We start from the raw sequence: 25,814 nt of genomic DNA, 5'->3' as shown, positions 1-25,814 counted from the left end.
CCCTAGATAATCCAAAGGCTGAAAAATTGATTCCTGAAAAGTCAAGGCTTATCTCAGTATATCAGCAGAAATTTTGTCAAACCTGTGTGACTTTCAGCAAGTCATCTGATCTTTTAGGATCTCAGTTTTCCTATCTGTAATAGGAGACAAGGTGTTGAGTTAGGCGACCTCTGAGGCTCCTTCTACTTCTCAGAACCTATAACTTAGTAAACACGGAAACCCTACACTATCCAAAATAATCTCCACTTCATAAAATCAAGGACTTTCCCAAAAAACAAAGAGCAAATGTTAATTATCTCTGTCTCAGGGAAATTTGAGGTAGAGTTATAATGTTGGCTATTCATCTTGGCCATTTTCCTATTCAGCTACCATTTAATTAGGTTAATAGAAACACTGGAGGTTTGATTATTCTTTTAATTCATCTATGGAAAGATGCACAGTTGGAATTCAATTTGGGAGGACCCCATATTGTCATTATCTGAAAAAGCTTTCTCCCTTCCCTTTCTATCATCCCTTTTCTGCCCCTCTCACCACCAAATGCATTATATTAACATTGCCCAGTGAGGAAATTGAGTGGATGTATCTCTCTGGATTAGCAGATAACTTGGGGAAATTGTGAAGCCACCAGCCATTAGCAGTTTATCAGACCTTTCCAATAAATTGGACCTTGGTCAGCCCAGAACATGAAGTCACGGGAACAGTTACACAAAGCTTCAGAGACAACTAGACAATGGATGAAGCAAACCAAATGACTTGGCTCTTTCATTTTTGCATTAGCTGTGCTATAGAGTCCTCCTCTCATCTGTAGCTCCACCCAAACCCAGCTCTTCTGAGAGGCTGATCCCAACTAAGCCATTATCAGTACCTTCTCCAAACCCCACTAAATGATTTGGTATATACTTTCTTTTTTGCAGGAGGGAAGGCAGGGCAGTTGGGGTTAAGTGACTTGCCCAAGGTCACACAGCTAGTAAATGTGTCAAATGTCTGAGACCAGATTTGAACTCAGATCCTCCTGACTCCAGGGCCAGTGCTCTACTCACTGCACCACCCAGCTGCCCCTGGTATATACTTTCTGTCTGTTTATCTTTGTACATACTGTCTTCCCCCAACAGAGTATAATCGATTTTGTTTTTATCTTTATATTTTCTAGAACCTAGCACATAGTGGGTGCCCTAATAAATTCTTATCAAATGAACTAATGAATGAATGATGTCCATGAAAAGAGAAAAGGATAAAAAATACGGATCAGAGATACTCTCCCTCCTTAAGAGGCACCAGGGCTAGGGTAAGGCAATATTACTTAGGTGATAGGTCAATCTTTGACCTGTAGCTTAAAATCAATGCTCAGAACTTAGCACTGTAGGGAAGGGAGGGAATAAGCATTTATTAAGCACCTACTATATCCCAGGCCCTGTGATAAGTTCTTATAAATATTATCTCATTATTATCCCCACTTCATAGTTAAGGAAACTGAGGCAGGCAGAGATTAAGTGACTTGCCCATAGTCACACAACTAGTAAGTGTCTAAGGCTGTATTCGAAGTCAGGTTTTCCTGACTTTGACCCAGCAGTCTATCAACTGCACCATTTAGCTACCTCTAAATAGGAAGAATTTAATAAATGTTTGTTGACTTGATAAGTCAGGTGATAAGTGGGCCAGGGTTGTGGCATTCTTCTCAAGGAATGGTGGTCAGGTCAAATGGACCATGACTGGAGAAGCTCCCCAAATAGTGGTCTGGTCTAGCCATGACAATTAAGAGAGTGGAGATTCAGGATGGAGGTTTCTCCAGGGTGGAAAGAGGGTTGTCAAGGAGAAGAAAACATCTGGAGGGTCAGACTGTAAGTGAATACCTGTCCTTGGCTGTTCGGCTGGATGCACTAATAATCTGTGTGTGACCCTATGGTTGTAGAGGCTGGCAGCTCCAGTGCCTTCACTTCAGATCCTTAGGGCCACAAGGAAACTCAAAGACCACTGTGATTTACAGATAAGGAAGCTGAGACCAAGAGAGGCTCTTGGATCATAGAGCTGGAGATGGAAGGGATTTCCAGGAGCCAACCAATCCCCTTGTTTTTACAGGTGAGGGAACTGAGGCTAGAGAGGTGTAATTACTGGCCCAATATCACCCAGACAGAGCCTTCAGATTTCAGTCAGTCTTCCAAATCCAAATAAAACATTCTTCCCAATACAGCAATTCACACACATAGCCTCTCACTAAGAGGTGCTAATGAGACTGAGAGGTCAGAGAACTGAGTTTAAACCAACGATATGTGGAAGCTCATGGAAGTGCAAACAGGATCCTAATTAATGAGCTGCTAATTTCTCTTCTCTGCTATAAGTAATAGCCCAAATTCCAAATTTACTAAGAAGTGTGTCTGCAATATAATACACCATGTCCTCACCTACCCAAAACTCTGCTATCCAGAATACAGCCCAGAACCAAAGAGTAAGCAAAACTTTTGAATATTGCTTCAAATGTTGGCCATCCTCCTCACCCTCTCCCCCTTGGACTCTGCCCCTGCGACCTGGTGTTCCAACAGCCAGGCTTTCATCTTCTCTTGCCTGGAATTAGCCTCCATGTCACTTCTTATCCATTTCCAAACTGTGTCACCACATGGTACCACATTCCTTTCTGGCTGCCCTTTATATATTGTCTTCCCATCCCATTAGAATGTTAGCTCTTTGAGGGCAAGGACTGTCTTGTTTGTTGGTGTTTGTATTTCTGGTGCTTAGCGCAGTGCCTGGAACATAGTAAATGTCTTATAAATATTTTGTCATTCATTGATTTTTTAAAAATTGTTACATCTGCTTTTTCGGTTCCTGGCTTCCAAGATGACCAAGAAGAAGAGGAACAACGGGCACGCCAAGAAGGGCCGCGGCCACGTGCAGCCCATCCATTGCACCAACTGTGCCCGCTGCGTGCCGAAGGACAAGGCCATCAAGAAATTTGTAATCCGCAACATCGTGGAAGCTGCGGCCGTCAGGGACATCTCCGAGGCCAGCGTCTTCGACTCCTATGTGCTGCCCAAACTGTATGTGAAACTACATTACTGTGTGAGCTGCGCGATCCACAGCCAGGTAGCGAGGAATCGCTCCCGTGAGGCTCGGAAGGATCAGACGCCCCCGTCCCGATTCAGACCTGCAGGTGCTGCCCGCAGACCCCCTCCAAAGCCCATGTAAAGAGCTGTCCATCAACATTCCTGAACCGATCAGAGGAAAATAAAATGGTTGGTCTACCTTAAAAAAAATTGTTACATCTGTGTTCCTATGATCTTATATTTTGTTGTTTACTTTGTTTAAGAAGGCAGGGATTTGTGTATATGCATGTATGTATGTATATATATATGTGTGTGTATGGGTATAACATATATGTAGATAGACAGACAGATAGATAGATAGATAGATAGATAGATAGATAGATAAATAGATAGATAGATAGATATCAGAAAAATTTCCATCCAGAATGGTTAAAATAAGCTTTGATGCTTAGAGGGGTGAACTCAACTATTTGGAAATTTTGATTAACTTTTGAATTAACTTCTAATTTGATTAGCCCTTGAGAGCTCCAGTTGGCCATCTAGATGACACATACAATTGACTGTTAACCATAGTCCAAATCACATTGAGTAGCTGGTGTATATAATTTCCTATAAGGCTAAGTATCATTGCTGTTTCTATACCTCTCTGCTCTTAGGAGAAGGACCAAGCTCAAACTTGGGGGAGCTTCTCTCTAGTAACATTGGAATGGCTTCTGTTTGCCCCTACCCTGACATCTCATTCAGGGGACACTTGAATTTGGCTCATTTCTCACCCTCCTCATACGAATTGAATTGAGCTGCAAGCAACCAATTAAACTTGAAAGAAAAGCTGTTGTGGTGATGGTTTGTCCATGTTCTCAAAGAGGACCATGACATCAAGGAGGTGATGCTATGACATGCAAATGAATTGGCCTTAAGTAAGGGAAGGTTGTGCAAAGTCACCAGCCTCACTCTCTCCTCAAGAGCCTTCTGGGTCCAGTGGCCAGATATAGAACAAGACAACTGGAGATGGCCTTGCTGAATAAAAAGCAGATTTATTCCAAGGGACAGGGGATGGAGAAAGCAACATGAATTTATTAAGCACCAGTGTGTGCCAGGAATTGTGCTAAGTGCTTTGCAAATATGATCTCATTTGGCCCTCACAATGACCCTGGAAGGTAGGTGCTATTACTATCACCATTTCTTGTTGAGGAAACTGAGACACACAGAGGTTAAGTGACTTGCCCAGAGCTGGTCAGTGTCTGAGGCTGGATTTGAATTCAGTACTTCTTGACCCCAGTTCCAGCCTTCTATCCACTGTACCACTGAGCTGCTCAGATGAAGAGAAATGATATTCACCTTCGAGAGACATTTCTGGATGCCTTTCTTAGAGGAGTCACCCAGTGCACACATAAATAAAGGGCAGCTAGGTTCAAATTCAGCCTCAGACACTTACTAGCTGTGTCATCCTGGGCAAGTCACTTAATCCTGTTTGCTCTAATTTGTCGATCTGTAAAGTGAACTGAAGAAGGAAACAGCAAACCATTTCAGTATCTTTGCCAAGAAAACACCAATAAGATCACAAAGAGTCTAACACAACTGAAAAACAACTAGACCACCACCACCACCACCACCACCACCATCACCACCACCACCACCACCACCACCGCTGCTGCCACCACCACCATAACAACCATATAAATAACCTCATGATCCCAGTAGGGAAAGTGAAAACCTCAAATGGGGTTACAAAGAATCAGACATAATTGAAAATGACTCAGCAACAACCACATAAATAAACTCATGATACCAATATAAAAAGTCTCAGGAGCATGAGTACAATTGAGATTTCAGTGAAGGTAATATCTGTGCCTCCTTCTGATGGGGTATAGGCTCTGGGAATCCCCTTGAACCTCACCTTGAATCTTCCCTCTTGATCTGGGGTTGGCTTGAGGCCATAAGCTTTTCATGCCCAAGACTGTTACCTCCCATTGTCTGTTCCAGATTGCCCCCCCCACTTCCCACCCTTGATCCTATCAAAATATCTATGCCCAAATCTGTTACCCTTAAACTAGCCTAGTCATCCATTGTCTGTCATCTCCAGGTAGCCTTCAGCTATTTCCCACCCTTAATCCCATTCCTGGAGTCTGACTTCATCCCAGTCACCTCAGCCCCATCAAGATCCTCTCTAAACCCCTCCTCCCATCACCCCAGACTACTTGACCACCCCATATCCCTCTCACAATCTTCGTGTCTTGCCTCTCATCTCACCTCCATAAAGGTGCTCAGCTTCAATCTAGCTTAGATTCTATCTGTCCCACTTGTCAACACAAATGTCACAAAGGCTCAGATTCCTTAAGAGTCTAGCCAACAGGGCAAATCTTTAATAAATTTTGTCCTACTTTGGCTGAAAGAAGGCTTGGGTTGAATTCATTCAGGCAGGACCTGACATGTTGGTATTTTGGGGTCCTGAGCACCCCTAAAACTTCAGCATTCTAAACCTCAACACTTCCACCTTAGTCCTGCCTGCCCTGTGTCTACACAGACTTGTTGACTGATAGTTTGTGGCTCCACTGTTTGTTAGTGTTCCAAGTTCACAGTCTTGGGGTTCTCTTTCCCTTCCCCTACCTTCCAGTTACCAGTAACTGTCCATTCTTCCTCCACAATATCTCTCAGGTCCTTTCTAAGAGGATCCCTTGGCTACCTCATCACCATACACTTGGATAACAGGAATACTTACAGTTCTTTCCCTACTCGACCACTAGACTAATCTTTCCTTCACATAATTCCAGGCTGTTCACTCCCCTGCTTAAAAATCTTCAGTGCCTTATGATCTTCCCTCCCCTCCCCAAGCACAAGCTCACATTCCTATTCCTCCACTTCAAGATGGCACCAGCCTATCTTTCCCACTGCTATCAACAAGCCTGACTTCTTCCTCCCATCCCAACAGGCACACCGAGAGTCACAGGCAAATAAGTCAGTACTTGAGTAAATGTCCCAGAGACTCTGCATCCTTAGGAACAAGACTAAGAGGGAATGGAGAGACACACAACAGAGCACACACAGTGGAAAACTTGCCCACCAGAACATAAGCGTGCAGGGGGCAAGAAGGGCCCCTGGACAAGCTATTCATGAAGTTCCCCTCCCAGAAGCAAGGACCTTCAGCCAGCCAGTAGCACCAAACACTGACTTGATAAACCACATGGCACCATGGGATGAATAACGTTGTTTTAAGCTAGAGGTGATATCAGTTTTCCTCTGCTTCTGTCACAGTAGAATTATGGAGGGGATGAGATTTACAGTGGAGAGAGGGGAGCCATCATGAATTGGTGCTGGAAGCAGCAAATTTCTGACTGTGATCATTCAAGGGATGATGACTGGGTAAAGAGAAGAGCTTGTTCCTGCTCTTTTCTGTATCGACAGAAATTGTGAGTGGAAAGACTATCAAGAATCCTGTGGTCCAAGCCTGGCTTTAATACTCACTAACTGTGTGTCCCTAGGCAAATAACTGGGCTTTGTTGTCTCAGTTTTCTCATCTGTCCAATGGAAATAATACCTGCCTGAGAATTGCGATAGTAGCACCTCCTTCATTAGTTTTTGTGAAGATCGAGCGGACCTCTGTATGCGAAATGCTTTGCAACCCTTAAATAAGCAATAAGAATGAGCTATCATTGTTGCTCTCGTTATCCACCTCGTGCCATTGTGCTGGGGAGAGTCCTTGGTTGATATTTACATGGTACAGAAGTGGGATTCGTGCTCTTAGGTCTTTCCATACCCTTGCTGAGTAATGCCGGGCAGCTAGCTAGGTAGTGCAGCAGATAGAGTGCTGACCTCAGATACTTACTAGCTGTGTGACCCAGGGCAAGTCACTTTACCTCTGGCTGCCTCCATTTCTTTAGCTGGGAGGATCAAATGAGATATTAATTTGCAACCAAATCCTAGCTATTATTGTTGTTTGTGCTTCTAATATTAATAAATGGCTTTTACATGGTGTTTGAAAGCTTGCAAAGCTCTTTACATATGGAATTCTCTCATTGGAACCTCAGTGAAGCAGATACCTTTGATGGTATTATCCCCAATTTAAAATGTGAAGACTGAGGCCCACGGAAACCAAGGATTTGCCCATGGTCATGTGATAAGAACCTAGGTCTCCCTGACACTGCTGTTAGGTCTGCCTCTCAAGTCCGAGTCTGATGGCTCAATCCCTGTGGAGGCCAATTACATTTACCTATTGTAAGAAAAGATAGTACGGTATCTGGTGCTGCTCCCACAGAAGCTATTCATACAGCTGAGTTAAAGCTTACTTACCAAGACAATGGCCATCTGTCAGGGAAGCTAGAGAGGCTAAACAGGTTGAACCAGTTCAAGGGTCAGGTCTTGGTCAAGAGTCCAGGCTTACGGATCTGCATAATTTGCATATGTTAAAGAGGGAAGATAGGGAAATAAAGAATGCAGATTAATCCTAACTCAGACAAGGAAGATAGAACTAATTAACTTCACTTTTGTTTCTGTATCCTTACTATCCTACCTATGTGAACTGTATAACTTAAGAAAAGTACATAGAAAAGTAAAGCATGTAAACTAACCCTAACAACAGGGGTAGAGGAACTGGTTACCCTCACTCCTGCATCTGTATCAGTGTGAGTGTTCCTAGTGAGCACTGCACCTGCTCTCTTGAGGAGTGTAATAAACGCCTTCCTCTGCCCACTCTGGTCCTGAGTTCTTTGGGTGAAAATGGGCAAATCACATGGATCTTCCTAAGGTTATGCTACCAGGAAAGCAATGAGCTGTGGAAGCACATCTCAGGCTTACTTTCTGACCCCGCCTTGGGGAGTTTTGTAATCCCCACAGATTAAGGGGGGCTACCACTTGGTCTTCATAGCCTTCCTTAGGGGTTCTCACTTGGGTCTTTCTCAGGGTCCAACCCTAGGGTGTCTTGTGATCCCCACAACCGTACTAAGGGGCCATCATGTAGTTCTTCCTCAGGGTCTGACCCTGCCTAGGGAGGTCCTGTGATCCCCACAGACTAAGGGACCATCACATGGTTATTCCTCAGGGTTTGGCCCTATCCAGGAAGTCCTGTGATCCCCACGATCATGTTTCTCACACCGATTAAAAAACAGAACAAAAGCATAGGCTGTACTAGAACCCTGACTACTAGGGCCAACCTTAGACACAGGTGTGAAGTAGACAGGAGTCTGTTTTGGGTTGTCCCCACACCCCACTGGAGTCCCTCTTTACCCACTGGTGCTCATCCCATGGTTTTTACCTATCCTCTCAGGCCTAGTGTCCACCCAGTGGAGGAGACTGAGAGAGAGGAGCCAAAAGGGCACCCTGGCCCACCTGAGAACAGCTTTTGAATTGCAGGCATAGGAAAACCAAGTCAACCTATTAGTACAGAATTTATCTGAGTCTAAATGCCTTTCTTGTGTGATAATATCTCCTCTCCTGGATTCTCTAAATGATTTTCCACTAAGCTCTCCTGTATCTGTTTTCCAACTAGACCACAGGCTGCATTCCAAAACTAGCCCCAAGTGGCCTGTAGGGAAGACCTTTGGCCAGTTAAGCTGCCATAGACATACCCTCCAGGAAACTTTCCCAAGTGAGTCTCACTTTAAACCATTATTCCTAGACATTTCCTCCCCAAAGCACCTTCAAACTATTTCCTTCCCCCAGCCCACTTAGGCCCCCCAAGTCATGCAGAGGTTGCCCTAGGATAAAGAGACACTTATGGCCTTTGCCTCTAGCAGCAATAAAATGAGGCAGGGATATAAAGAGAGGTGAAGCTGAGAGGGGTGGGGGGGGGGGGAGTGGAGAAGAGAACTGGTTCTGTTCATTTCTGAATGTGAGCTCCTTGAGAGTAGGGATTATCTCTTTTTACCTCTGTGTCCCCAGCAACTGCCAGGCCCACTGAACTAGCTTCTTAAATGCTTGTTAATTGATTGACTAGAGGATCTGTGATTTCACACCCATGATCATGTCTGACTGGAAGCTGTGTCTTAAAGGATCCATCTGAGACTGGAAGAGGGATCACATAGTAAGCATCCAAGGCCAGATTGGACTCTCTCCTGCCCAGCATCCCAGCCACTGCCCTATTGAATGCTAATATAAAAATGTGAAGCATCAAAAATCCCATCCAGAAGCCAGTGAGCAGCAGGAATAGGGCTGGCCTTGCTTTTCCTGTGTTTTATGGCCCTGTAGAGAGTTTATTTATGTGAATGAATAAAAATGGTGGCTACCTTGGTCAGCTCTCCTATGTCCTCTTTTTTCTTGACAGTAGAATGATGGCCACAGAGAGATTTTGTTTAAAAGCTGATTGTCTGGGACTATCCATTGATCGTTGAGAGCTGCCAGGGATGGGGAGGGAGATCCTATGAGCTGAAATAGTGCCCTTTAGCTGAGCCCCACAAGGAACAAAGGGCAGCTCACTCAACTTTTCACTGAAGTGGCAGGTGCCAGGGGCTCCTCTCCACACAGGCCACAATTGAAAAAATTAAAAAACCACCCTTCCCAAACACACTCCCTTACCAGAACAAGAAGACCAGCTCTTCTCTTTCCTAGTTTTTCTCTCTTTCTTCCCCTTTCTGTATGTCCAGCTCTTCCTTTTTGAAAGACAGATCAACAAAAAGGAAGTTTGAGGATTCTTTGCAAAGTGACCCAGGGTTACCCACTTCACTGTCTCTTTTTTCTAGTCAAAAAACCCAGAAACAAAGTGAGTATCCATTACTCAACGAGGGGAATAAGCATTTATTTCATGCCTACTATGTGCCAGACGCAGGGCTAAATATTATCTAACGTATTTATTACATACCTACTATGTGCCAGCCATTCTACTTGGCCCTGGGGGTACAGAGAAAGAAAGCAAACAGGCCTCACATTCTGTAAGGGATTGTAGTATTTTAAAACAATCTGCCTGTGGATGTTTAACAAATGTCTCTTTTAGATCAGACGCTGTCCTCAGTGCTGAAGCTATAAAGACAGATGTGCCGGACCCTCATTGTACTAGGCCCTAAGAATACAAAAATAAAAATAAAGCAGAACCTGCCCTCAAGGAGTTTGCAGTCTATAAGTGAATGGAGTACTTTGAAGCTATTGATGACTCAACAAGCATTAAATACCAGATGCTATGCTAGGCATTATAGATACAAAGATAGAAGCAAAAGCTTAAAGCTTTTGGCTAGACTAAACTCTCCATGAGGACAGGAACTGTTTTGCTTTTGTCTTTGTATCTATACATGAGCACACACGCACCCATACATATGCATGTATGTATGTGTGTATATACATATGCATATACAAATGTATACATATATATACAGTTAGATAAACAGGCAGGCAGGCAGACAGACAAAATAGAGATGATGGATGGATGGATGGATGGATGGATGGATGGATGGATAGATGATAAAAAAAAATTCAAGATTCAACATGAACATTTACATGAACTGATGTAAAGTGAAGTGAGTAGAACCAGGAGAACATTGTAACAGCAATATCATACAATGATTAATTATGAGTGACTTAGTTATTCCCAGTAATACAGTGATTCAAGGCAATTCCAAAGGATTTATGATGAAAATGATGTCTACCTCCAGAGAAAGATCTGATGGAGACTGAATGCAGGCAGAAGCATACTTTTTTTCTTGTATGGGAGGGTGCTGCTCTTTTACAACATGCCTAACATGGAAATCTGTTTTTCATGATTATACATGTATTACCAATATCAAATTGCTTGCCTTCTCAATGAGGGAGGAGGGGAGAGAACTTTTGGAACTCAAATTTTTTTTTAATGAATGTTAAAATTTGGTTTTTACATATAATTGGAAAAAAAATATTTGAACAGATTCAAGGTGCTTAGGGGGAGGACAAAAAGGTGAACGCACACAGGGATGTTATAGAATATCCAAATACTGTAAGAAATGACAAATATGAAGAATTCAGAGGACAATGAGAGAACCTATATGAACTGATGTCAGATGAAGAAGGCAAAATCTGGACAATGATTTTACCATAATGACCATAAACAATGAAATGAAAAAAAGTCAAAGGTGGTTGGCCTCTGAAGACCTGTAATGAACAATCCCTCCCTCATCAAACTACTAATGAAGCACACTTCTTTCCTCCCAGTGGAGAGGTGGGAGACTAGGGAGACAGAGTGCATCTATGTGTCCAAACGCAGTTGCCGTCTGTGCTTTTGGCCTTGATGTCTTTCTTTGTTAGAAGGGAGGGTTTGATGGTCGGAGGGGTGGTAAGTGAAATAACAGTGTTATAAAAACAAAAGACATCAATAAAACAAAAAGAAAACAGTAAGAAGGGCAGCTCAGGCTCCAAATGAATGTGGGCTGGCATCTCCTGAACCATGAATTAAGGCCCCTCACATCGGGAGCCCTGATTTCAAAGGCACAATTTTTGTTTCTTGTGCTGTAAATTTTCTTCAGTACTCCTTTCCTTTCAGTGTGCAGAGAATTCCTACTGGGTACCTGAATAAAGGCCACTTGCAAACAATAAATCCCCATCGATCTCCTGTACCTGCCATAACTTAGCATGGCAAAGAGCTTGTTAACATCATGTAGGGCTCCTTACCAGGCCCTTTACTGGGCCAGCTGTCATTCATCATCTTTATGAAGTATAACCAAGCAGCTGGCAGTGACTGAGACCCCTTTTGATAACAATAATCTTATGCCACTAAATAGGCAGGGTAATTATTCTTAGATCAATCTATAAATTCTGCTTTAGGTCACAATAAGCAGCTACTTACTCCATCCAGGAAAGACAGAAGGACAGAGCAGCCCCTCACGCTTCAACTCCACTTTATGTTTTGAGTTGGAGCAGTGATCACACTCCCAGACACTCTGAGTGAGTGCCTAGTGTTTGGCACAACACATACAGTTGAAAAGAAGAGAACCCTGACCTGGGGTGGGCACCATCATTGTTGGATGATATTTTTCTCCTAGGATCATATATTTAGATATGGAAGAGAACTCCGTATCTAAGAGAAGTCCAGCCCCTTCATTGCACAAATGAGGAAACTTAGTCCCAAAGAGATTAAGCAATTTGTTCAAGGCCACTCCACACTCGCTTCTGTGAAAAGAGAGGGTAACAGGATATAGGGGAGATGATGGTTTGGAGAAGGAAGATGTTTGAATCTCTGAACTGCAATGCATTTCTGGTGTGACCCCAGCAAGTCATTTAGCTCTCAGTTTAAATAGCGTTCTCATATGTAAAATGGAGATAAGAATTCTTGAACTACTCACCTCACTGGGTTGTTCTGACTATAGTCTTTTATAAGCTTTAAATTGCTACATAAATAGGAGTTGATATTATAAAGCTCCGTTGTAGTAATAGATGCTCCAAATCCATGGATTAATATTCTCAGACTGATATTTAAGGTACAAAGTGGGAGGGAAGAGACCCCTGTGCGCTAAGATGAGATTCCACAGATTCTCAACCATCATAGAGATATGCAGATCTTCATTGGGCTGTTAAGAAGCATTTATTAAGTATCTACTATGGGTCAAAGCCTGGGCTAAGGGTTCAGGACAAAAAAAAAAGACTGAAAAAGTTCCTGCCCTCAAGAAACTCACATTCTAATGGGAGAAACAACATGCAAATAGCTATGTCCATGCAAGTTATTGTAGCAACAATCTGGCTAGCAGCTACTGTGGCTGTGTATGACCAGTAACACCAGCGCACAGAAGGGCTGCTTAGACAGGTTCTTTGATCTGCTTTACTAAGGAAAGTAACTCTAAGGGGTTAACAATCTCACTTTAATTAAACATACAAATTTCATTCATTTAGTTCAGGAGGAAAAGCCAGCACCCTGAACTTCAAAACAAATACAAACAAATTACAAATAGAGACAATATACACAGACCAAATCACAGTTTATAGTTACCAAAGAACCAGTGGGGTCTGGATTAGCAAAGCCAGGGTGGGGGTAGGGGCAGGGGCAGTTATTATGGCTCGCCCAGAGTCTGACTCTATTCTTCCAGTGACTGAGAGGCCCCAAATGAAACATCTGGGTTTCTTCAAAGCCAGGGGGTGGGGGGCGGTGTTGGCTCTTAACAACAGCTTGCCCAGAGTCTCCACACTGACATTGTTCCAATGAGAGCCCCAAGAGGAAATGCCAACCTCTGGGTTTACATATTCTGTTTAGGGTCAAAGAGCATCACAATATGTGACTCACCCACATGACCTAAAAGCATCACAAACATTTGACTCAACCCCATGTGGCCTAAAAGCCTCAGGTGTCAAAAACATGTGACTCAAACCCATGCAAACCAGGCTTTCCCTTGAGGCAAGGAGGTCATCAAAGACTCCTGATCCAATCAAAGAAACAAAGGCCAGACTCTTCAAGGGCACTTGATTAAATAAGTGAAGAAAGAGAAAACAGTAAAGGAAAATCCCACCTTAATTACTGATACAGTTATATACAGTGTAAATAGGAAGTAAACTCTGAGAGAAGGCACTAGCAATGGGGGATGAGGAAAGGCCTCTTGTGGAAGGTGGGACTGGTCTGAGTCAAAGAAGCCAGGATGTAGAGATGATAAGGGAGATCACAGCAGCATGGAGGAGAGCCAGTCAGAAAGTAGAGTGTGGAGTTACAAGTAAAGGCAAAGAGGCCAGTGTCACTATAAGGCAGACATGGGGAGGAGCCATGTTAGGAAGGGGCCAGGTTGGGAAAGGCTTTAAAAGCTGATCAGATAGGAGGCCACTGGAGTTTTTTGACTAGGAAGATGTCATGGTCAGACCCATACTTCAGGAAGGTCACTGAGTGGAGAATGAACTGGTGGGGAGAGACTTGAGGCAGGAAGACCAAGTTTGCCTACCACACTATGCTGCCCCTTGTTTATACCTACCTTAGGATTCTTTGCTGACAAGCATTTATTAAACACTTACTGTGTTCCAGGCCCTGCACTAAGCACTAGGAATAAAAACAAAGACAAAAATATCCGCTGCCCTCAAGTCACATACATTCTAATGGAGGAGGCAAAATGCAAACAACTAAGTGCATCCAAGATAGAGTCCACATCCTACCATACCACAGTTTTTGTATACTTGTACATATGTCCTCTATTTGACTATAAGCAGCTTGAAGTCAAGCCCTGTGTCTTATTCCTCTATACATTCTGCCCCCACTCCAGTATAGAACCCAGAACAAGGCAGTCTCTCCACAAGCATTCATTGTTGACCTTCCAAAGCCTGAAATGAAGGAGAGGGGGAGAAACCATAGAGAATAAGTTCCCATTAGGCTAAGCAGACTCTCAGAACATAGATGGTGCATATGAGAACTGGAGGGAGTCTTAGAGGGCATCTAGTGCAAATATCCCATTTCACAGGTGAGGAAACTGAGGCTCACATCAATGAAGCAGCTGGCCCATCATCACATAGATACTAAGTAGCAGAGCCAGGTCCTCTGTTTCCCAATTCAACATTTATCACTGCACCAGGCTGCCCAGGGCCAGCCCTCCAGAATGCTGAACTTTGAGTTGGGAGGCCTGGTTCCATCCCTGGCTTTGACACTTATTTACTGGGTGACTGTACTGATTACTTGACCTCCATGAGCCTCAGTTCCATCACAAGCTGTTAGGAAGAGATTACTTTGTGACCCCAAACATGGCCTAGAAATGGGAGCTATCATTACAAGTTTGGGGAAAGTAGAGAATAAGTAACTTCTAAGGCCATAGGTTGCATGCCACCTATTGATGACTGGTCAACATGCGATGGGCTGGTCAATGTGGGAGAGTGGAAAGAGGACTTCATTAGGAGTCAGGGGACTGGGAAGTAAGTCTTAGCTTTGACAAGTCACTCTCCTCTTGGGGCCTGGACCAGATCATAATGATAAGAGATAGCCTTTGCAGAGAGCTTTTAAGATTTATAAGGCCCTTTACATATATTACCTCATTTAATCTACCAGATCCCTTCCAGCTCTAGGCCTGTGATCCTAGCACCAAAGCCCAGGACTAGAAGCAAGAAGAAGCCTCAACATAGTGAAAAACATGTCCCTTAAAGTCTTGGGAAATAGGCTATGGAGCCAGTGGAGCCCGGAGCCTTCTTGCAGGCATCTCAGGCTGCATTGAACAGAGCCAAGTATCCATGTTAAATGCTTCCAAACTCCAGCAATGACACAACGTCCAGCCATTCAAAATCAATCTGATGGCACAAAAAGGGCTGCTTCTGGTAGTCTTTTGTGAGCCCCATCAGAGTTTATTGGGCTTAATTAATGGAGAATTGCTGTGGGTGAACTGGAGCCATCATGCAGTTTGGTTTGGTCCCAGAACCCAGGTGTCCATTAACTCTGTTTGCTGCAACTGAGATCTACATTCTCTAGGTAGCTATTTCTGCATAGGACTACCTCACAGAGTACTCTAATCATTTTCAGTGACCCCAGAGAACCTTTGTTACAGTGACACAAAGAAAGGATTTTAAGACTGATTTAAGTGAGAGGTATCAAGATCAAATAGAAATGGGGGCCACTAACCCATATATAAGAATCCCTGTGAGCTATATAATAACTTGAAAAGTGCATATTAACATTATCATTCTGTTGCATTTTATTTATGAAATATTTTCCAATTACATTTTAATTTGGTTGAGGTCACACTCATGTTTGACTCCTTTGATTTAAGACACCCAAAAAACAAACATCAGAAAGGCGTTGTATAAAATTTATGGTTCCTAACATGATGCCTTACCACAAGATCATAGCTTCAGATTCTGAAGGGACCTTAAAGGTTATAGAGTCCAAACTCTTCATCTTACGGATGAGAAAGCTGAGGCAAAGAGAGTTTAAGTGACTTTCTCAGAGTCACAGAGTTAGTAAAGTCTGAGACAGGATTTAAACTCAAGTGTATCCTAACTCTAGCATCAAGACTTCCAGATCTTGAGAGCAACAAGATGGAGGACTAGACATTTTCTCTGATCCCAGAAAACTAAGGAACAAAGGGAGTGGGACAGGACACTAAGATAGGACACAGTGTATGAAGGGGTTGTGCGGCATGCCATTAAACCCGAGACAAGGCTAAGTATGCAGCTGGAGCCAGTTCTTCCCACCTAAAAGTCACTTGGAACATAAACCTAGGCTGGTGAACTATGAATTAATTGCCCAGTATGAGAGGAGGCTGAAACACTTTGAGATGGAGCCCACAAAGTAACCACAATTAGAAGGAAGGGAGTCAGAAAATGAGTGGTAGGGAAAAATAAGCAGAAAAAAGCTGAAATTACCAAAGATTTTAAGAAGGAGAAAACTCAAAGACCTTGAGGTCTATTACAGACAGATAAACCAATGGGAAAAATTGTAACAGAATGAAATATGGTTTCCCTTTCAGGCATCTATGAATAAATACTACAAAATAGAAGAAAATTATCCCTAACATCTACAAGAATTAGCAGTATTCTGGGGGTGAAGCACAATGGAAATGAGTGTAACAACAATGTTCCTAGCCGCTGCTGTTGAGGTGTTAGACCAATAACACCAGCACACAGGAGGGCTGCTGGCACAGATTCTTTGATCTGCTTTTCTAAGGAAAGCAACTTTAAGGGGTTCACAGTCTCACTTCAATTAAACTTGCATATATCATTCATTTAGTTCACGGGGAAAAGTCAGCACCCTGAACTTCAAAGCAAATACAAACAGAAATTACAAATAGAGAAAATAACACAAATCAACAGACAGGCTTCTGTCTGTCCATAGCAATACATACATAGTTACCAGAGAGAGAAACACCAATATCTGGGTTTTCAAAGCCAGAGGGCTCCTTAAAGGCTACTCAGAGTCTCATCTGACCAAATCACAGGAACGTTCTTCCAATGAGTGAGTCCCCCAAAGCAAAATGCTAACCTCAGAGTATATATACACTTTTTCAGGGTCAGAGGGCATCACAACCATGTGATCCAAACTCATGTGACTTAGGCTTTCTTGTGACTTAAGCAGGTCATCAAAGACTCTTGATTCAATCACAGCCTCAATCAAAGGCACTTGATTGCCTTACTACTGAGAAGCACTCCAAAAGAAAAACAGCAAAAAGTCTCACTTTGCTTGCCATTACAATGAAATATTCGTGAGGCAAGCTCTACAAATCAGTGGCAGAAAGTACCTAGAGGGCAGAGTCTAAAACAGATAACTTCTAAGTTTTGATTGTGTGAGAAATATAAAGAATATAGAAGAACTAGATAATTATAGGGGTCATTAACCAAATAATGAGGATCTAGAGTAGGCAGAGAAGATGCATATTGAAGAGACTGAGAGAAATCATTTTTGGAAAGGGGTGCAAAAAAAGTAATTTAAAAAACTAATGAATATGCATAATTGCAAGGGAAAGTTGGTTGGGAAGAGCCAAGATGGCAACCAGAAAGCAGGGACTTGCCTAAAGCCTTCCCCCAGGACCCTCCAAACACCTTTAAAAATGGCTCTGAACAAATTGTAGAACTGCAGAACCCACAAAATAGCCCAGGACAGCCTGGATGGCCACTTGGTAAGGTCTATCGCATGGAGCTGGGAGCAGAGCAGAGCCCAGGGTGGGCCACACCCAGACCAACCAGACCAAGAGCTGGGTGGAACAGGCCATAGAGCGCAGAATCGGTGAGCTGCGGCAGTTACCAGACTTCTCAACCCACAAACACCAAAGACAACAGAAAAGGTTAGTGGGAAAAACTATGGGGACTGAGTGAAAGGAGTTCGAGGTCAGCCACCACCCCAGGGGCAGCAGAGGTGGGGCAGCACTGAGGCTACTTCAAGAGCTATAGCTGCAGTTGCTTCTGGCCCCAGGCCCACCTGGTGGGAGGAATTAAGTGGAGGATCAGAGCAGGAGTGCAGAGCCTGCTTAGATCTGAGTTGAAAGTCCAGGTTGGCAGCTCTTGGGGGAGGAGGAGCACTGTGTGGCAGAACTTGCTGTGTAGAAATAGCTCTGAAAACAACAGTGCAGCCTCTCAAGCTTGGGAGAAAGTACTCTCTACTCTACAAGCAGTCATACCCTGATGAACAGGCAGCAAAAATGGACTCAGATTCAGACTCAGACTTTGGAATCTTTCTTTGGTGACAAAGAAGACCAAAACATACAGCCAGAAGAAGTCAACAAATTCAAAGAGCCTACATCAAAAGCCTCCAAGAAAAACATGAACTGCTCACAGGCCATGGAAGACTTCAAAAAGGATTTGGAAAAGCATGTTAGAGAAGTAGAGGAAAAATTGGGAAGAGAAATGAGAGTGATGCAAGAAAACCATTAAAAACAAGTCAATGACTTGCTAAAGGAGACCCAAAAAAATACAGAAGAAAATATTTAAGAAAACAACACCTTAGAAAATAGACTAACTCACATGGCAAAAGAGTGCCAAAAAACCAATGAGGAGAAGAATGCCTTGAAAGGCAGAATTAACCAAATGGAAAAGGAGGTCCAAAAGACCACTGAAAAAAATACTATCTTAAAAATTAGATTGGAGCAAGTGGAAGCTAGTGACTTTATGAGAAATCAAGATATTATAAAACAGAACCAAAGGAATGAAAAAATGGAAGACAATGTGAAATATCTCACTGGAAAAACCACTGATCTGGAAAATAGATCCAGGAGAGACAATTTAAAAATTATTGGACTACCTGAAAGCCATGATCAAAAAAGAGCTTAGATATCATGTTTCAAGAAATTATCAAGGAAAACTGCCCTGATATTCTACAGCCAGAGGGTAAAATAGAAATTGAAAGAATCCACCGATCGCCTCCTGAAAAAGATCCCCAAAAGAAAACTCCTAGGAATGTTGTCGCCAAATTCCAGAGCTCCCAGATCAAGGAGAAAATACTGCAAGTAACCAGAAAGAAACAATTTGAGTATTGTGGAAACACAATCAGGATAATACAAGATCTAGCAGCTTCTATATTAAGGGATCGAAGGGCTTGGAATATGATATTCTGGAGGTCAATGGAGATAGGATTAAAACCAACAATCACCTACCCAGCAAAACTGAGTATAATGCTCCAAGGAAAAATACAGGTTTTCAATAAAATAGAAGACTTTCAAGCTTTCTCAGTGAGAAGACCAGAGCTGCATAGAAAATTTGACTTTCAAACACAAGAACCAAGAGAAGCATGAAAAGGTAAACAAGAAAGAGGAATCATAAGGGACTTACTAAAGTTGAACTGTTTTGTTTACATTCCTACATGGAAAGATGATGTGTGTAATTCATGAGACATCAGTATTAGGGTAGCTGAAGGGAATATACATACATACATACATACATACATACATATATATATATGTAAAGAGAGGGGGGGCACAGGGTAAGTTGAATATGAAGGGATGATATCTAAAAAATAAAATAAAATTGAGGGATGAGAGGAATATATTGAGAGAGGGAGAAAGGGAGAGATAGAATGGGGTAAATTATCTCGCATAAAAGTGGCAAGAAAAAGCAGTTCATTGGAAGGGAAGAGGGGGCAGATGAAGGGGAATGAGTGAATCTTGCTCTCATCAGATTTGACCAGAGGAGGGAATAACATACACACTAAATTGGGTATCTTACCCCACAGGAAGGAAGGAGGAAGGAGATAAAAAAGGGGGGATGAAAGAAGGGAGGGCAGATGGGGGAGGAGGTAATCAAAGGCCAACACTTTTGAAAAGGGACAGGGTCAAGGGAGAAAACTGAATAAAGGGGGATAGGATAGGAAGGAGCAAAATATAGTTAGTTTTTCACAACATGAGTATTGTGGAAGGGTTTTGCATAATGATACGCATGTGGTCTATGTTGAATTGCTTGCCTTCTTAGGGAGGATAGGTGGGGAGGGAAGAAGGGAAAGAATTTGGAACTCCAAGTTTTAGAAGCAGATGTTCAAAAAAAGTTGTTTTTATAAGCAACTGGGAAATAAGATATACAGGCAACGGGGCATAGAAATCTATCTTGCCCTAAAAGAAAGTAAGGGAAAAGGGATGGGGGGAGTGGGGTGACAGAAGGGAGGGCTGACTGGGGAATGGGGCAATCAGAATATATGCCATCTTGAAATGGGGGGGAGGGTAGAAATGGGGAGAGAATTTGTAATTCAAAATCTCGTGGAAATCAATGCTGAAAACTAAAAATATTAAATATATAAATAATAATTTTTAAAAAAGAAAGGGAAAGTTGAATGGAAAGGGGGATCTACTTGACTTGCGGTGGGGGGATGGGGGAAGAATTATGTAGTCAGATAAAAGCAGAAAAAAAAGTAAAACACCAAAAGGAAAGGAATAACAAGTAAGAGAGGGCATGGAAATAAGGTATGGGAAAGTGAGCCAGTGGAACAGAGCTACCTTTACAAAGATTAAGGCAAAGCAATTGAAGGAACGTAGCACTGTGCTTACTTTAGAAGAGAAAAAAAAATCAGAATTCGGGGAAAAAACATTATTAGAGATAGAAGAAAATATAAACCTAACACTCATAATTTTAAATATGAATGGATTAAACAATCCAAAAAAATGAAAAAGTGACAGATTAGGTAAGAAAACAAAAGCCTATAATATGTTTTTACAAGAAAAACATATAAAAACAAAAACAGAAAATAAAACCAAGACGATAGAAAAAATTTACTATGCTTCAAGTGAATACAAAGAAGCAGGTATTGCAATCAAGCTATGTGATAAAGCAAAACCAAACATTCAAAAAATAAAAAGGAACAAACAATAAACTACAATATGCTGAGAAGAAACATAGAAAAAAAACAAATATCATTAATAAACATGTTCCAGATGTCTTAGCATCCAAATTCATAAAGGAGACATTATCTGAGTTTAAAGACATAGACAGTAGCATGGGATTTTAGTATCTCTGTCTCAGTTCTTGATAAGTCTAAGATAAACAAAAGGAAAAATATGAAACTCAATAAATCTCTTGAGAAACTAGAGTTAAAGGATCTATGGCATCTTCTAAATGAGACTGCAAAAGAATATGCATATTTCTCAGCACCACATGGAACTTTTACAAAAATTAACCATGTACTATGGCACATATAAATCACAAACAAATGTAAAAAGGCTGAAAAAGTAAATACATCCTTTATGGATCATAATGCAACAAAAATAGGAATTGATTCAGGGATTACAAATGAAAGATATTAACCCAAGTGGAGACAACAATGAAATCCTAAATAATGACTGGTCAAAAAAGAAATGATAGAAACAATTAATAATTATGTAAAAGAAAATGATAATGATGAAAAACATATCAAAATTTCTAGGATTCAGCTAAAGCAGTCCTCAGTCCTCATCTGCGTAGAAACATACATTTTTAAAAAAATAGAAAAAGAGGAACTGAATATACATTTTAAAAGTAGAAAGTCAACAAATAAACAAATCTAAAATAAGCAGAAATGAGAAGCTATTTTGGAAGGGAAAAAGATAAATTGAAAACAGTGCTCATGGCTAGGCCATACTAATATAATAAAAATGACAATATTACCAAAATCAATATATGCTTTTAGTACTATACCAATCAAATTAGTGAGGGGATACTTTATAGAACTTGATAAAATAATAACAGAACTCATCTGGAAAAACAAATATATAGAACATCAAGGGAAATGATGAAAAGAAGTAAGGATGAAGGAAGAATATCACTTCCAGACCGCAAACTACATTATAAGGTAGCAGTCATGAAAACTATGTGGTATTGGTTCAAGAATAGAGAGACAGATCAATGAAACAGACTAGACAAGAGAAAATCAGAAATAATAGAACTCAATAACTATTTAGTAAAGTGGAAAATATAAGTCACATAGGGAAAAATTCCCTATTCAATTGAAACTGCTGGGAAAACTAGAAAGCAGTTTGGCAGAAATTAGGCTCAGACCAATACTTTACATCATATTCCACAATACACTATAAATGAGTGCACAACCTTAACATTAAAAATCATACTATTAAAAATTAAGAGAGAAACAGAACACATACCTCTCACAGCTATGGGTAAGAGATATATTCTTACCCAAACAAGCAACAGAGACAATTATAAAAGATAAAACAGATAATTTTGATTACATGACATTGAAAAGCTTCTGTGGAGCCAGAGATAAGGTATAGACAGCAATCCAACTGAATTCTCCCAACAACGAAAAGTTGGTTGTACTCTCTGAGAATCTCTGACAGAATGACGGATGACTAGAAAGGAAAACAACAAATGTTGGAGGAGATGTGGAAAAACTAGGACACTAATGCAGTTAGTAGAGTTGTGAACTGGTCCAACCATTCTGGGGAACAATTTGGAACTATGCCCAAAGGCCTATAAAATTGTGCATCCTCTTTGATCCAGCAATACCACTACTAGGCCTGTATCCCAAAGAGATCAATGAAAAAGGAAAATGGCACACACACACACACACACACACACACACACACACACACACACATCAGCTCTTTTTGTGGTGCGAAGAATTGGAAATCAAGGGCGATGCCCATCAATTGCGGAATAGCTGAACAAGTTGTGGTATAGGATTGTGATGGAATACTATTGTGCTGTAAGAAATGATGAGGGAGATGGTTTCAGGAAAACCTGGGAAGACCTTTATGAATTGATGCAGAGTGAAGTGAGCAGAACCAAGAGAGTATAATAATGACCAACTATGAAAGACTTAGCTACCCACACCAAGGCAATAATTCAAGACAATTTCAAAGGCATCATGACGAAAAATGCTATGCATCTCCAGAGAACTGACGAACTCTGAGCATAAACTAAAAAATAATTTTTTTGCTTTATTTTTCTTGTTTTTTGGCAATATGGCTAATACAGAAATAGGTTTTTTATGATTTCACATGTATAACTGATATATTGTTTGCCTTTTCAATGGAGAGGGGAGGAGCTGGAGGGAGGAAGAGAATTTGAAACAAAAAAAATTTTAAGAATGTTAAAAACAAATAAATAATGAATTTTAAAAGAAAAAAAATTTCCATGTAAACAAAATTCATGCACCTACTTGGCTGTTGTCCTTCATACTGAAAGAGGATCAAAATGACATCACTATGTTGCGGTGAAGGTACAGTGTGTCTAACTGTGGCTGATCAGACTTAATACGAGCTCAGAAGGCTCTAGCACAGGTTGGGTACAAACAGTTCATATGAACACTTGAAGTCATCCTTGTGACTTACCTTGGGGGAGTCAGTGATATTATTACCTTTATTTTACTGGTGAAGAAACAGAACCAGTGAGTGTCTGAGGCTGGATTTGAACTCCAGTATTCCTGATTCCAGATCCGGCATGTGCCCTAGCTGCCCATCTGCACTATAGGGTTTGAGACAGACCTTTTTCCCTACCTGAGAAGATTCAACCTCACAGCCTGCCAGAATAGACCAACATCCCAGGGGTCCTGGGTACTGTTTTTTCAAGGCTAGTTTGTAGCTGGGGCTGCTTTTGAGATTCTCATTTTTTTAAAATAAAAATCAAAAGGGAGGAGGAAGGAAAGTTTGACCCCATATCCATTCACATGACCAGACCTGCCAGAATGCATTTGTTAATGACTAGCCAGTTCCCATTGCATTTTGTCAGAATTGGAAGTAGAGTACCAAAAGCCAGTCCATTAGTCATACGAAGATATAAATGGAAACTCATGTTCCCATGGCTGATTGTTCTTAATTTATGAGAAAAGAAAGGCTCTGTGGGCAACCAACAACAATCAAATAGATATCCTTGCTCAGGTTCATAAAATAAGACGTAATTGGCCTGGTTCTCTGCAGTTATGATGCTTTAAGCAATCTTAATATCTTTAAGAAACTAAAAGCTTCTTTTGTGAACCAGTCCTGCTTAATTCATGATCTCAAGGTCAAAGCCAATGCATTTGTATTCAGCTTTCTCCTTCACAGACCTGACAACGAGGCTCACACATATATCAAATGTCAGATGGGGAGGCGGCATAGAAATAATGCCCAGGAGGCTCCTGAACATCACAGGTGAATACAGACAGCAAGAATTCTGCATTCAAAACTTTGTTCTCTCCCTGATGGGCTTAGGGAAAAGTGGCTTGGGTTTCTGGCTTTCCTTCAGTTTCCTCATCTGTAAAATGGGCCTCACAATACTGCCCACATCCAATGACCAGTGGTGATACACACCTACCACTTGGGACTACACCCTTACAAATAAATATAGTACATATGTCCAGCACCATAACACTCAAATATGGAAAGAATGCTAAATTCCTGGTGTTAGAATTCCCTTCTACCAATGTGGACTGCAACCTTCCTGTGACTTAGTCCCTAAATCCTAGGTTGTTGCTTGAGGGACATGGAGTTTAAGTGAGATCATCTTCCATGAAGACTATCCATCTTTACTGAAGTCACGGAGGTAGTAAGTGTCAGAGGCAATATTCGAACCCAGTTCCTCATGATTCCATGGCCAATATGCAACCCACTATGTAATGTCATAACACTCTAATAATTGATGAGTTCATTGATTCAACCCATTCATGGCTGTCCATTCCGTGTGACCCTCATCCAAATCTTTTCATAAGTCAATGCACTGGTCCCTTCCCTAATTTCTCTCAATAGCTTCAGGACAGCAGTGGAGGAGGTAGGTGGCACACTGATTATCTCTCAGTCCCACCATGTGACCACCTTAGAATCTTTTTGATAATACTTTCTTTTGATGGCATTTTATATGCTTTATGTCACTTCTCCTGGGTAATTCTTTATTGGTTTTTTCTATGTGTTACAGTCTACTCACACCACCATGCAATTCTTCATTGCCTTAATAGGTACTAGAACAATGTCATTAGAACTCTCTGTCCATACTATCTGCCTACTTAAAATAGATGAGTAAAGCCATCAGCTTCCTGAAAAGTATTGCCAATGAATTTCCTTTCCAATATAGATTTTTTACACATTAATTTACTCAAAGAATTTGAATCAAATACATAATTATAGCTTCACTTAATGCTTACTGAGTGCCCAGTGCATCAAAGGCAGAAAGAGTCCAGGGAATCTTCCCCTCACCAAACACCAAACACATATGATCCCCAGGGTCACCTCTATTATGAGGCACCTACAGAGGAATTTTATGGAAAGTCATCATCAATACTTACCAAGTAGTCCCAGGGGGCATGACGTCTTACAGGGTGCCATGGAAAGCCTGGCTAGAACCTCATAGTGTTCTATTTTGGGGATGGAGGGAAGGGATGAACCTATGATTTCACTGGTGTAAAGAATCCACAGTGGGGAAACTCCATCTGCTACTGCAAATCAGAACCCAATCTGAAATGTAAAGTTTTGGACAACGGACGGAGGGCATTGAAAGCTAACCGTGCCAGTATGTATCAAAGGTAGGACTTGAATTCAGCTGTTCCAAAATCCAAGGCCAACTTTCTATCCACTATGTTTCTCAGGTTCTGTTTGATCCCATTTAAATGATTTTAGCCATGATCATTCTCAGAAATTCTGTCCTGCACCTTAGATGCTTCCAGGAATCAACTTATATCCATTCTCACCCTCTATTCTCCTTCCCTATCCTCTTCCTTGGAGAGCGCCGTTACACCCATGACTTCTGCTATCAGTTTTTTGCTCCTCCTTTAAGTGAGGTAGAATTAGGCAGTCATAGAAATTGAAAACATTGACGAACCAATGTCATTAATTTGAGTATAGAAGGAAAATGATGACAAGAGAGTGGGGTAGAGATGAAGACCTGAGACCTTGAGAACCATAACTAGTTATTGGTGCTCTCCAATCCCGTTTGTAATTTGTGACATGAAAATAATATAAGAATTATAATAAGTCTATTTGAACAGAAGGAGGCATGACTCTAGTGTCTTCTGTGAAGCTGAAGGAGTATGCATCTTTTATCTGAGTACTTTCTCAATTTTGG

At 41.5% G+C, this 25,814-nt stretch overlaps 1 protein-coding gene across 1 annotated transcript; it reads left to right on the top strand.

The window, feature by feature from the left end:
- Positions 1-2,829: 2,829 nt before the first annotated feature.
- LOC118851783 (40S ribosomal protein S26-like) lies at positions 2,830-3,177 on the top strand. Its single transcript, XM_036761326.1, has one exon. The coding sequence runs from the start codon at positions 2,830-2,832 to the stop codon at positions 3,175-3,177; it is 348 nt and encodes a 115-aa protein (XP_036617221.1).
- Positions 3,178-25,814: the final 22,637 nt, after the last annotated feature.

Source organism: Trichosurus vulpecula, chromosome 5, assembly GCF_011100635.1.
Source record: "Trichosurus vulpecula isolate mTriVul1 chromosome 5, mTriVul1.pri, whole genome shotgun sequence".
Classification (NCBI taxonomy): domain Eukaryota; kingdom Metazoa; phylum Chordata; class Mammalia; order Diprotodontia; family Phalangeridae; genus Trichosurus; species Trichosurus vulpecula.
This window is presented reverse-complemented; position numbering and strand designations above follow the sequence as displayed.